This window comes from Oncorhynchus gorbuscha, linkage group LG16, assembly GCF_021184085.1.
Source record: "Oncorhynchus gorbuscha isolate QuinsamMale2020 ecotype Even-year linkage group LG16, OgorEven_v1.0, whole genome shotgun sequence".
Classification (NCBI taxonomy): domain Eukaryota; kingdom Metazoa; phylum Chordata; class Actinopteri; order Salmoniformes; family Salmonidae; genus Oncorhynchus; species Oncorhynchus gorbuscha.
This window is the reverse complement of record NC_060188.1, coordinates 68,590,944-68,604,868: the sequence shown is the minus strand read 5'-3', so window position 1 is coordinate 68,604,868 and position 13,925 is coordinate 68,590,944. Positions and strand designations below refer to the sequence as shown.

At 43.4% G+C, this 13,925-nt stretch overlaps 1 protein-coding gene across 3 annotated transcripts in view; it reads right to left on the bottom strand.

The window, feature by feature from the left end:
* Positions 1-2,199: 2,199 nt before the first annotated feature.
* Positions 2,200-13,925, bottom strand: part of LOC123998832 (UDP-glucuronosyltransferase-like) — a 29,181-nt gene continuing 17,455 nt past the window's right edge. For all 3 annotated transcript variants that reach the window (XM_046304028.1, XM_046304029.1, XM_046304027.1), the window contains 3 exons: positions 5,710-5,797; positions 5,306-5,525; positions 2,200-3,823 (listed from right to left, as the gene is read on the bottom strand). In XM_046304028.1, the coding sequence (XP_046159984.1) occupies positions 3,538-3,823; positions 5,306-5,525; positions 5,710-5,797 (594 nt within the window). In that variant the 3' untranslated portion in view covers positions 2,200-3,537. The remainder of the gene's footprint in view (positions 3,824-5,305; positions 5,526-5,709; positions 5,798-13,925) is intronic.

The following is a 13,925-nucleotide window of genomic DNA, read 5'->3' as shown; positions in this document are numbered from 1 at the left end:
GACGCAATCGCAACCACACTGCACACTGCCCTAAACCATCTGGACAAGAGGAATACCTATGTGAGAATGCTGTTCATCGACTACAGCTCAGCATTTAACAATAATAGTACCCTCCAAACTCATCATCATGCTCGAGCCCCTGGTTCTTGACCCCGCCCTGTGCAACTGGGTACTGGACGCGCCACCCCCAGGTGGTGAGGGTAGGTAACAACATCTCCACCCCGCTGATCCTCAACACTGGGGCCCCACAAGGATGCATTCTGAGCCCTCTCCTGTACTCCCTGTTCACCCACGACTGCGTGGCCATGCACGCCTCCAACTCAATGATCAAGTTTGCGGATGACACTACAGTGGTAGGCTTGATTACCAACAACGACGAGACGGCCTACAGGGAGGAGGTGAGGGCCCTCGGAGTGTGGTGTCAGGAAAATAACCTCACACTCAACGTCAACAAAACAAAGGAGATGATCGTGGACTTCAGGAAACAGCAGAGGGAGCACCCTCCTATCCACATCGATGGGACAGTAGTGGAGAGGGTAGTACGTTTTAAGTTCCTCGGCATACACATCACGGACAAACTGAATTGGTCCACCCACACAGACAGCATGGTGAAGAAGGCGCAGCAGCGCCTCTTCAACCTCAGGAGGCTGAAGAAATTCGGCTTGTCACCAAAAGCACTTACAAACTTTTACAGATGCACAATCTAGAGCATCCTGTCGGGCTGTATCACCGCCTGGTACGGCAACTGCTCCACCCACAACCGTAAGGCACTCCAGAGGGTAGTGAGGTCTGCACAACGCAAACTACCTGCCCGCCAGGACACCTACACCACCCAATGTCACAGGAAGGCCATAAAGATCATCAAGGACAACAACCGCCCGAGCCACTGCCTGTTCACCCCGCTATCATCCAGAAGGCGAGGTCAGTACAGGTGCATCAAAGCAGGGACCGAGAGACTGAAAAACAGCTTCTATCTCAAGGCCATCAGACTGTTAAACAGACACCACTAACATTGAGTGGCTGCTGCCAACATACTGATGGTTCATTAAAGCCACACCCTCAAACGACTGAGGGGGTTTTAAAAAGAGCAAATGTATCCAATTACATTTTCACATTCTTTATGATAAATCTTAGTTCTCAAGAAAATACTTTCAATGAGAGTAACATACATTTTTTTTCTTTTCGTTTTGTTGTTACAAGAAACCTTGTCGAGATGCTAAGCCTGGTTGATAAGCACATCAGCTGCTGCCAATGACGGTGAATCAATCGTCAGTCAGTGTCACAGCTTTGAAGCTGTGAGGCTGATGGGTTGTTTGGTGACCATGAGGTCATTCATTTGGTTTTTAATCTTGAGTTAATGTATGCCTTTTTGTAGTTTCATTGTTTATATATATTTATTTTGGTCATCTTTGAACAACTAATATTCCGCTTGACCTGGCCGACCAAGATGTCAAGAGAGACAGAGCTGGTCCTGGACCTAAGGTAAGATTGCTGTCTCCCTGGGCACATGTGTATCCAACAGTCCTCAAATGCTGATTTTCCCACATAAATGCACATATTCATTCAGGTTACAGACCATGTAACTAGGCCTAGGACCCCTAGACAAACCAAGTGCAACAATATCCATAGGCTAGTTACGGGTTTTGTAACAGTGTTTTATTTTGTGGCAGAAGAGGAAGCGCGACATCCCACTTCCTCTTTCATTCTGGTTCATATACGGTCAATGAACTAAGTAGACCAGACCCAGCTGCTATTGTATTGGTGCTTACAGGAGAGCCACCCCTTACGCTGAGTAGAACTGTGACAACTTCTTTCAATGGTAAACAACCCTACTACACTACTTGATAAGTTTGGTGGCGACCGCAGCTCGTGAAGTCAGTCAAGCTAATAAACTCATCGGGTGGAGTTGTCATCTTTACCCTCCTGATGCATCCTGGTAGAATCATAAACTTTCTAACAATCATAACTGTTGGCTATTTCCACAGACCTATTATTGGTTTGCGTAGGGTAATGTGGCTCAGTTGGTAGCGCATGGTGCTTGTAACGCCAGGATTGTGGGTTTGTTTCCCACAGGGCACTAGTATGAAAAATGTGTGCACTCACTACTGTAGTTCTCTATTTGGCTGTGTTCAAGTGCTCATTGGAAAGTTATTTCCTCTCACTCTGACGGCAATGAAAAGGGACAACTTTTTATTAAAATGTATTTGTAGATTATTTTTATTAAAATGTATTTGTAGATTATTTTTTTTCACAATGTGATCCAAAATACTGTACAACAACAAATAAGCAAAATACGTATTCTTTGTCTTAACATCTAGCAATATGTTGACATAGCATGGAAGACATCACTTTTTACCAATGAAAAATGCATTTCAAAGACTGAGATATTCTCTCCTGACACCAATTTGGTTGTTAAAGGTCCAATGTAGCCATTTATATCTCAATATCAAATCATTTCTGGGTAACAAATAAGTACATTACTGCGATTATTTTACCATTTTAATTTTAAACAAACAGCTTCTTAGCTAAGATCAATTTCTCAAGCAAGTATTTAGCTGGGACTGTCAAAGAGTGGTCTGAGTGGGGTGTGGGAAACTAAACTAGCTGTTATTGGCAAATAGGTTTGGAACTCTTTCTTATTGGTTTATTAACTAACTTGCAGCATGGAGATGTCAACAGGCAGGCCATAACTCCATTCCACATAAATAGGATGTTATACTAAAAGGACATGATCATACTTTTCTCTTCACAGTATTATTCCAAACTCTGTGTGTGTGTATATATATATATAAACAGGGAAATCAAATTTGACTGCACTGGGCCTTTAACAGGGTATTGAATCAGCATGACAGGCTGAACTAGAAAGGCCAGAGTCATGGCGAGATTCAACCATATCGCGGAAGAGCTGTGTTATAATGCAATTAAAATTTCAGATTGAGACACGTGTGAACCCAGTCTCCGATAATGCAGGAACATTGTTTTTAAATGGCAATCGCGCTATTGCACTGATCTTCCACAATACGGATTTCATCTAGGCCATACTCTTCCAAACGCACAGTGGCTGAGAAATGGGACTTGTGTCTTGCTGGGTTCAGGCATTATTGATAACAGATGCATGAAGTTACTTTGACATTATCCTGAGATATCAAACATGACGTAAGCTCCCCCCACTACACACAAACCCTTCACTCACACACACCATACAAACCCAGGTGTGGGTTTACTGAGCAGTTTTTTGGTGTTCCTTTACTTCAACCTACAGTAGCCTACAGTATATCTTCCCTGTTATACACACAGGCCCTAGAGGTGGCAGTATAGCTTCACTGGACTCTAGTGCCTTAAGGCTTGGCTGGTATTCAAGCATAGCTTTGTAGGTCGCTTAACATTTGAAGATAATTTGAGTTGATATCTGCAGCATATAACGTGAATGTGATCACAGCAAACACGGAAACATTGCCTGTAAAAGGCACATTATTGGTGACAGTGCACTACAACCAGCCTTGGATTGAATCCCAGCCTAAGCCACAGGAAGGACATTCACTCACTCTTCATCTTCATTGTCCAAATCATTCCACAGCACTTGCGGAAGCAGACTTTGCAGCATTTAACGGTGACCATGACAACAGTGAGAATTATAGTAAGTAGCAGAGCGAACACGTCCAGACTGTGGTACTGGATCCAGTTCAGGTCGTGAGCAGCGGGTCTCAGGTGGTCGGCTCCTCCGTGGCGCATCACAAACTCTGTCCAGAACACGGCCAGGTCCAGCGGCTCAATGGGACGGTCCTTATGCACCGTTGACAGCTGTATCATCTTCTGCTTGTAACTGAGGAGGAAGGATGGAGAACATGAGGAATGCATCAAGGTTTGCCATCTCTTCATAGACCACTCATGGCTGCTAATACTGTCCCAGTGAAGGAAGTGGGTTCCTCTAACGAGGAACTCCGACTGTCACCTCCAATAATGGATTGGTGACCATATATTTGTACTGAAATGCAATGTGTGTGGATTTAAAGTTAGGATTTGGTCTCTATAGTGTTTGCACTGCTTCTTGAGTTCACAGTATCTCCTATTATATAAAGACATTTCCATCTAAAAGGACGCATGACGACCAACATGTGAAGTTCATAGGAGCATGTCAAATGAAAGCTAAATGTAAATTTTTTTATTTTTAAGTCAAGGCATATATACATTCTTCAACAATTTTCCATCCAAATAATTAGGAATAAGCAAACACTTATTTCTGGTAAAACAGATGGAAAAGGGGTCTTAAACATCATCTACCAGAAAAAGTCTTAGAAATACATCAAAACACAATGTTAAATTACAGAACCCTGCCAATATCAACACTTATTTTAGTGGGTTGGGGGGCTAGGGTCAGTCTTATATCTGGAGTATTTATCCTGTCTTATCCGGTGTCCTGTGGGAATTTAAAAATGCTCTCTCGAATTCCCTCTCTCTCTCTCTCTCGGAAGACCTGAGACCTAGGATCATGTCTCAGGACTACCTGGCATGACTCCTTGTTGTCCCCAGTCCACCTGGCCGTTCTGTTGCTCCAGTTTCAACTGTTCTGCCTGCGGCTATGGAACCCTGACCTGTTCACTGTGATTACTATTATTTGACCATGCTGGTCATTTATGATAATCTTTGCCATGTTCTGTTATCTCCACCTGGCACAGCCAGAAGAGGACTGGCCACCCCTCATAGCATAGTTCCACTCTAGGTTTCTGCCTAGATTCTGGCCTTTCTAGGGAGTATTTCCTAGTCACCATGCTTCTACACCTGATTTGCTTGCTGTTTGGAGTTTAAGGCTGGGTTTCTGTACAGCACTTTGATATGTCAGCTGATGTAAGATGGGCTATATAATTTCTCAAATAATCAAATGTATTTGTCTTCTGTACGTTTAAGAAACATTGCCTTGTGCCTTGATTCCGTTACCAAAACCTCATGAGGGAGGATAATGAATTCATAGAAGTAACAAGTAAAGGTAGACTTACCAATTAGTTTGTGTTTTTAGTGGTATCAAGTGATTAAAACTCTGAATTCTGTTCCCAAACCGGTAACGGAATTACAGAAAGAAAATTAACGGATTTTCAATTAAATTGGCTGACATGCAAAATCATAGTAGTCAAACCACAGTTGGGTCACATGCTACTGTCCTCCCTTTCACTGGCATACTTTGTTCAGCTCAAATGTTTTCTGTCATCTGATGGTTAAAGCAACACTGTGAAAACAGTCTGGACAACCCCGCAATCTCACTTCTCTCTCTCCTATAACATGATGTCCTAGTATTAGCATGATGTCTGACCTCTTGTCATTGATGACCTTGTTGAGGGCTTCCACCAGTTTGTCTGAGGTGACGTCGAACACACTGAGCACCTCCCCTACTCCCCTCACTGCCATGCGGTGTACGTTGTCACCCTGGTCACCAAACAATGGCAGCATCACCATGGGAACGCCGTTACAGATCCCCTCGTAAATACCGTGGGTTCCTCCGTGGGTGATGAAGGCCTTGACCTTGGGGTGGCCTAGAACATAAAATCTTATGAACACAGAACATTCACCACAAGGGTGTTGACATCAAAATAAAGGAGAAGATTAACTATTTATTTTACAACATAAACAGTGTGTTGGGTTCACTGAGAAGTGCCCTTCTGTAACTTGCCCTATATGGTTTATTATAAATATATAACACTAACTGATTAAACCAACCCAGCAAATCATTCTGAGGAAGCCACTTCATCACTCTGACGTTGGCTGGAGCATTCTCAGGCACCACCCCTGTATACCTCCACACAACCTGAAAAACAGAGACAACAGTTTATTTAACTAATCAAGGCATAGATTCAATAAGATCAAGTGTTAATCGGCAACAGACGACACCCGCATAGCTGTTGTTTTGGCAGTGTCTGGGGGTGTAAATCACTGGCAACTGTGTTTGAGCTGTCAAAGTTGTGAGGAGCTGCTCTTATGATCATCGGGTGGATTCGATTATGCTGAGATGCAGGGCCAGGCAAAGGACCATCGGGCAGGGAGAAGTGCCATTCTCAAATCAAACAGTAATCTGTGCCACTGTCATTTTGTCAACAAGGCAGCATGGTGGATTTATGGGAACATTGTTTCATTTAATGACATCTGCTTTCATATTGTTAATGGGATACAGTTTTACATTTATTTCGTCAATTATTAAGCATCCTAAGCATTAGATTTTTTGAGTTGAGTTATTTTCATTTTGCCATTTTGTTTTCTTTCCACATTCATTTTATATCCTGAGATTTTAGTGTTCTGTTTTTTTTTTAGCAAGGGGAGCATTGAGTTTTCAATATTGGTCAGATATATCAGAAGACCATCTGCAAATAAGTTCAGTTTATATTCATGTCAACTTATACCGAGACCTGTACGTTTGGGTCCAGTCTAACTATTTCTGCAAGCGGTTCAATTGCCAGAGCAAAGGGAATTGGGGGGAGAAAGAGAAGACATCCCTCTTGTGCCCCTTTCAAAAGCAATTTGATCATATAATGTATTTCAGCTGGAACATGTTCTTATGTGTTTGTTAGTGTTTATTTCTAATAAACCCTGTTTGATTATGTATCAAGTCTGGTAAGACTTTTGCCATTCTATTGCTTATGAGCTTTGTTATTTTGTCAGTTTATTAAATGTATGGTTATGTAATTAACAGGGGACTCTCCAGATTTTCCTGGTAGTAAATATAACTGAAATAATTGTTTGATACATGAAACTAGGAAGCACTGAATCGAGTGACGTGTTATGTGTAAAAAGGTCTTTACTTTGTCCCAAAATTGTAAATATAATTCTATGGGAAAGCCGTCCATTTCTGGTGCTTTTCACAGCACTAATGTTTTAAGTGTCTACCTAGTGATATTTGTAGGATTGTGGCACATTATTTCTACAGTCTTTTAAAGTGTGTGTTTCGTTGCTGACTTAGCGGGGACATCATTTTTCAGAGAAATTTTTAAAAAATACACCAAACTAATAATTAGATCAATATCTTTCAATGTAATAATATAACTTATGTTCTGTTTAAGTGATAATGCCCTCGAAGCCGGTGTTTGGAGGATATATTGGCACGATATAACCATGACAAAATATCCTCAACACCGGCTTTGGCGCAGTCACTTAAATAGAACCTGTTGAGTGCATTGTCATTTTTATACAACGGGTTACCAACATTTTCATTAACATTATTTTGATGAATTCATTCGTAATATTTCATCCTTCCACGAGATATAGTCCCGACACATATCTAGGGTTATATCTGTTTGGATGCCAGAGATGCAACCCAGTAGTTATCTTTTTGTTCTGTATCCATGGACGCGACCCAGTCGTTCGTCCTAAAAGTTATATTGCCATGCTGGCTGGCCACGTTCTTATCCCTTGCTTGCTAGCCAGCCAACTACGGTTCTTACAGTCACGTTAAACAGTGCAATCAAAATAACAAAGTAGCTGCATTTGCATTTGTTTGAGCTGTTTTCTAGTGACATTTATTTGGATACATCCATAACAATGACCTAATAATGAGGCACGATTTCACCTGGCATAGAAAATGTGCTCACCAGTCAGTACACTGTTTAGAGGAGCTAGCACAACCACTTCAAAGTGAAGCTGGAAAGACTGCAAACTAGATGCACTTCGTTTTACATTTTTTTCAATTTACATTTCTCTGTATATATCCATAAAAATGATGCCAGTGTAAAGAATTGCTATTTTCTTATGCAAGTGATCAGCCTACTGCTAAATACATGGCTACAACTCACAGTAAAGCCTGTGGGGTCCCCTACAGGATAGCTCCCACATTACACACTGACTGCCAAGCCAGCGCACACACACAGTCTCCTTTAGCTGAACGGATGTGACGGCGGGATTCTAGAGTGACGGACGGCCCAGCTGAGCCAATGGCGGAAGACTACAGACTACACCCCAGCTGAACCAATCCAAAGATCCGATCTCCCAGGATCAACCTACTTTCTGTTTTGTATAAATTGTATTGTAACGGTTCACTCTTTCTCTTTTCCTGCTGTTCTGTGCGAGCGAACGGGAGAGCCGTATTTACGTGTACCAGATATTCTCACTCTGAATAAACTGTCGCTTGTCGTACAATTTTAACACCTTGTCTGAATCGATCCTTAACCGGCTCACCCTTCTACATAACCTTTTATCAACACCAGCTGATTCATGATTTCGACTGGCTGAGAAACGCTGCCTAAAAATAAATAAAAGGAGAGCCGCACAGTCTAGGAGCTCAGATGCAAAAAAATCTATTGTCCAACGTTTCGACAGAAGCTGTCTTCATCAGGGTATAATGACAAACACTGCAGGGTAACTCGCTTAAATATATATATATATATATATATGTCAAGACACTCTCAGTTGTCTGTAATCGTGGCCTGGTGTCATTAGTTAATTCTCATTAAAATAACATACAAAAAACAAATGGATAGTGTACGATCATAGATACAATTTGGCTACAGAAGCCAACAACCATTTACAATAGCAAAATCACAAGAATGACTTCAAATCAAAGTCTACGTTGAGACCGACGGGAGCAAGGGTCTTTAAATTAAAGATCCAGGCAGGCTCTCGTTTTAACAATAAATTGTCGAGGTCACCCCCTCTCCTAGGGAGCGTGACATGTTCGATGCCAATATAACGTAGAGACGAAATCGAGTGGTTTGCTTCCAAAAAGTGTGCCGCAACTGGGTAAGTCGTTTTTGCACCTAATGATGCTCAGAGATTCGTACTTTTAATTTGCGCTTTGTTTTACCCACATTTTTACCACAAGGACAAGTTATAAGATACATAACTGCCTTAGTGGAGCACCTGATAACACCTTTTGATTGGTGATCTGTTTCCCTGTTTGGGGGTATTTGAATGATCTACATTTAAGTGCCATTGCATTGAGCACAGCCATTACACTTGTAGTTTCCATCCATTAGGGGCACAAATGCACGTTGTGCAGGGATATCTTGGGGTGATAAATCAGAGTTTACCAATTGATCTGAGATTTCTGCCCCTGCGAGAATACAACCAAGGGAAGGTCCGAAAACACATTACCAATACTATCATCGGATCTTAGAATGTGCCAATGTTTGAATGATTCCCTTAACTTGCTCAGAACACTTTGAATAGCGAGTAGCTAGAACGCAACCCTTTTGAGAGACTGACCTTAATAGGTCATTGTTACGGAGTCTAGTTGATAGGTAATCGACTAGCCGGACTGTTCTCCAGTTGTAGCCATTCGTACAATGCACAAACAAGGCTATTGAACCTGACATTGGTGTCTGTCGTTATTCCTTTATCTAACATATCATACTGAAACATGGTATCAGAAGTGGCTCGGAAAACACACGTTTTGTTATTTTTGTAGCTAAGTACAGTATAGGCGCAGTTACGTTCCATATGCGAACACACGCTGTTTCCTACTCACAACACTGGTCAACTCGTTGTTAGCTGCCTAGCTAGCATCACTACCTAAGTCGATGACTGAAGGCAAAGAAATCTCATATTCCATTGCTATGGCAGCGAACATTCCGCCACCAAATCCCATGGTTCTCACAGGGGACTGGAATACTAATTGGGACAACTTCAGGGATGAATTCGAGGACTATGCGCTGGCGACCGGTCTACATGAGAAACCCAACGAGGTACAAGCGGCAACTCTGAGGAGTTTAATGGGCAGCGAATGCAGGCATGTCTAACGGCACAATCTCACCCTCACAACACGTCAACAGTGTGATGCAAAGGCTATATTGGATGCATTGGAGAATTACTTCAAACCCGCCAGAAACGTAATTTATGAGCGGTTCGTTTTCGGAAGCTGTAAACAGGAAGAGGGTGAGTCAGTACACAACTTTGTAACCCTTTTGAGAGAGAAATCAGCCACTTGTGAATACGGGGGATTGAAAGATGAATTGATTCGTGACAAAATAAGTGCTGGGAATTGCAAATGAGGATACACGCCGGCGTCTACTGAGAGAGACTTAACATTAGTAACTGCCATTGAAATGTGCCGCACTGCTGAAGCCACTGACATGAGAATGAGAGCAATGGAAATCGAAATCCCACGCTCCGATGTTGATACCATTCACGCTGTTGCTAGGCAGACATTCAGACTAAACCAATCGAGGCAGAGCAATTCACCACGAACCTTGAACACAGAGAGCCCCGTAGCATGTAAATACTGTGGGAATACACACACACGTGGCAAAGAGCACTGCCCTGCCTACGGAAAACCATGCAGAGCTTGTGGAACTAATAATCATTTTGCAAAAGTGTGTCGCAAAAGAAGGGAGAGTGAGGGCAAGATTCACTGTGTTGATGATGTCATTCAATGTTCAGAGCTGAAAAGTGAAAGTGACATTTACATGCATGAATCCATTGGGGCTGTACACTCGAGGGAAGAAATGGTTTGTGACACTACGATTACACAACAATGTCAACTGGATTCTGGTGCTACATGCAACGTAATGAGCTACAAAGACAAAATCAATCTGGCACCTGACACACATCTATTGCCCAGCGATACTAGACTAAAGCTCTACTCAGGAGAGCTAATGAGCTCTATGGGCACCTTTGAGACCGAATGTGTTATTCGGGGACGCAAACACAAGCTGGAGTTTGAGATTGTAAAAACCAGTCAACATCCTCTCCTCTCAGGCTCTACATGCGAACACCTGGGACTGATGCAGTTCACTGTACCAAATGACCTGCACATTGTGGATCATGTCCAGCATGGACCCCTGTCCAAAGAACAACTACTTAGCAGATATGACGATGTATTCAACATGCCCGTTGAATCTGTGCCTGGGGAGGTACACTTTGAAGTGGATGAGAGCATCACTCCAGTCCAGTGTGCTCCCCGCAATGTGCCCATTGCAATGAAAGTGGCTGTGAAGGCCCAGCTGGACAAGTATGAGGCCGATGGCCACATGACATCTGTGACAACCAACTGACTGGATCAGCAATATGGTCATAGTGAAAAAAACAGAGAAGCTGAGGGTCTGCATCGACCCAAAGCATCTGAACCAAGTACTGAAACGATCCCACTACATCATGCCGACACTAGAGGATGTCCTCTATAAGCTTCCCAAGGCCAGGATTTTCACCTTGGTGGATGCCCGAGATGCATTCCTTCAATGCAAGCTGGATGAAGAAAGCAGCCTCATGACTACCTTCTGGACCCCCTGGGGTCGGAAACGCTGGCTCAAGCTCCCGTTTGGTGTCTCGGTGGCGCCTGAGATATACCAACTCGGTGGCGCCTGAGATATACCAACTTGGCCTTGGCCTGAAGAAGCTGCAGTTCAAGGTGAAAGACGTCCACTTCCATGGCCACATTCTCTCGGCAAAAGGCCTGAAGCTGGACCCAGACAAGGTCAGAGCAATCCTCGACATGCCAAACCCGTCTGATGCAAAAGGAGTACAGCGTCTCATCGGCTTTGCAAACTATCTTTCAAAGTTCATGCCACACCTATCAGCAGTCTGTGAGCCTCTGCGCCGGTCGCTAGACAAAGACACACCATGGCACTGGCTACCCAAGCACGAGGCCGCAGTGCAGGAGATTACATCTCTGGCTTCATCCATGCCAGTGTTGCGCTACTACGACGTCATGAAGCCTGTCACAATCCAGAGCGACTCCAGCCAAAGGGGACTTGGATGCTGCCTTATGCAGGAAGGCCAGCCCGTTGCGTTTGCCTCGAACGCTCACCACCACCGAACAAAACTATGCACAAATTGAGAAAGAGTGACTCAGCATAGTCTTCTCCTGCCAGCGATTCCATCACTACTTATATGGGCGAGACCTGGTCATCGCTGAAACTGACCACAAACCACTCATTGCCATATTCAGTAAACCTCTCCTCAAAGCACCCAAGTGGCTTCAAAGCATGCTGCTGACTCTGCAAAACTACAGCCTGAAGGTCATTTACAAGCCAGGACCAGAGATGTACATCAGCGACACACACAATGTACAGGCAGAGGCACTGTCTATCAGCGGCAAGCCATCTGTTCGCTACAGCAGGAACAACAAGATGTTCAACAGATCAATCAGGCAGACTACTTAAACGTCACAGATCACCGCCTAGCCCAGATAAGGCAACACACTGACAAGGACGAACGCCTACAGTCACTGAAGTCCATGGCTCTCGCAGGTTGGCCATACCTGAAAGAGGAGACACCTTTCACAGTGAGAGAATACTGGACCTTTCGAGATGAGATCAGCGTGCAAAACGGCGTCTTGTTCAGAAGGTCATTATTCCCAAATCACTACGTCCAGAGAAGCTTACCCGCATACACTCCAGTCACGTTGGAGGTGATGCATGCTACCGCCAAGTTCGTGAAACATTATACTGGCCAAACATGCAAGCAGAAATTAAAGACTTTGTCAGCAACTGTACAACATGCAACGAGTACGCTCATGAACAGCAAAAGGAAACCATGATGTCACACGAACTGCCCACAAGGGCCTGGCAAATCGTCAGCATGGACTTATTCAGCCACAGACAAAAGGACTATCTTCTCATCGTTGATCACTACTCTGACTTTTGGGAAATTGAATTGCTCCCTGACTTGTCTGCAGAGACGGTCATAAAGTGCTGCAAGGCGCAGTTTGCAAGGCAAGGTCAGCCTGACAAGGTAATCACGGACAATGGCCCACAATTCACTGCACAGTTCAAGCGTTTCGCCTCAGAATGGGAGTTTGACCACGTGACCTCCTCTCCAAGACACCAAAAAGCAAATGGCAAGGCAGAATCAGCTGTCAAGATTGCAAAAAACCTGTTAAGCAGGATGATGTTACGGAGTCTAGTTGATAGGTAATCGACTAGCCGGACTATTCCCCGGACTCCAGTTGTAGCCATTCTTACAATGCACAAACAAGGCTATTGAACCTGACATTGGTGTCTGTCGTTATTCCTTTATCTAACATATCATACTGAAACAGTCATGTCTCGTTTTGTTTAGAATTTTCTCAATGGCAGTATTAATCTGACCATTTTTGTACCCCCACTCCTTCAATTTTCTTAGTCTCAGCCATATTTATGTCAATCTGTTTTTTTACAAATTATTTTGACTCTACAGAATTGGCTGTAGGGCAAGCTGTTTTTCAGGGGGAAGTGGGTGACCGCTATCAGCACTCATCAAACTGTTACAATCAGTAGGATGCTCAGAACAGGAGTTAAGAAAAGCATGGAACGCCTGGAGCTGTTTTACATCACCCCTCCATAGAATAAAAATATCAATGTACCGTTTCCAAATAAGGATGTTAGGCAAGAAAACAGTTTTGAAAGGATTGAAAATAGATGGTTTCTCCATGTAACTCAAATTACCATAGTAAGGAGCCATGAGGGATCCCATAGCAGTACCCTTCATCTGAATAAAGAAATAATTTAGAAACATGAAGTAGTTGTGTGTGAGTACTATTTCAGCCAATGTTATAATGCATTCACTGGAAGGTAATTCCTTAGGGTCATGTTGCCTGCCTATTTCGTCCCAACACGTTCATTACTATGGGACTATAAGGGCACAGGGCGAGACCCAGATGCAGACATGGGAGGCAGATGGTTTGAGTCTCTGATATTAATTATAATCCAAAAGGCAGGCAAGAGAAGGGTCGTGGACAGGCAAATGATCATAACATGGTCAGAGTCCAGGAGGTACAGGGTGACTGGCAGGCTCGAGGTCAGGACAGGCAGTACAGTCAGGCAGGCAGGTTACATTTTTACATTTTACATTTAAGTCATTTAGCAGACGCTCTTATCCAGAGCGACTTGCAAATTGGTGCATTCACCTTATGACATCTAGTAGAACAGTCACTTTACAATAGTGCATCTAAATCTTAAAGGGGGGGGGGTGAGAAGGATTACTTATCCTATCCTAGGTATTCCTTAAAGAGGTGGGGTTTCAGGTGTCTCCGG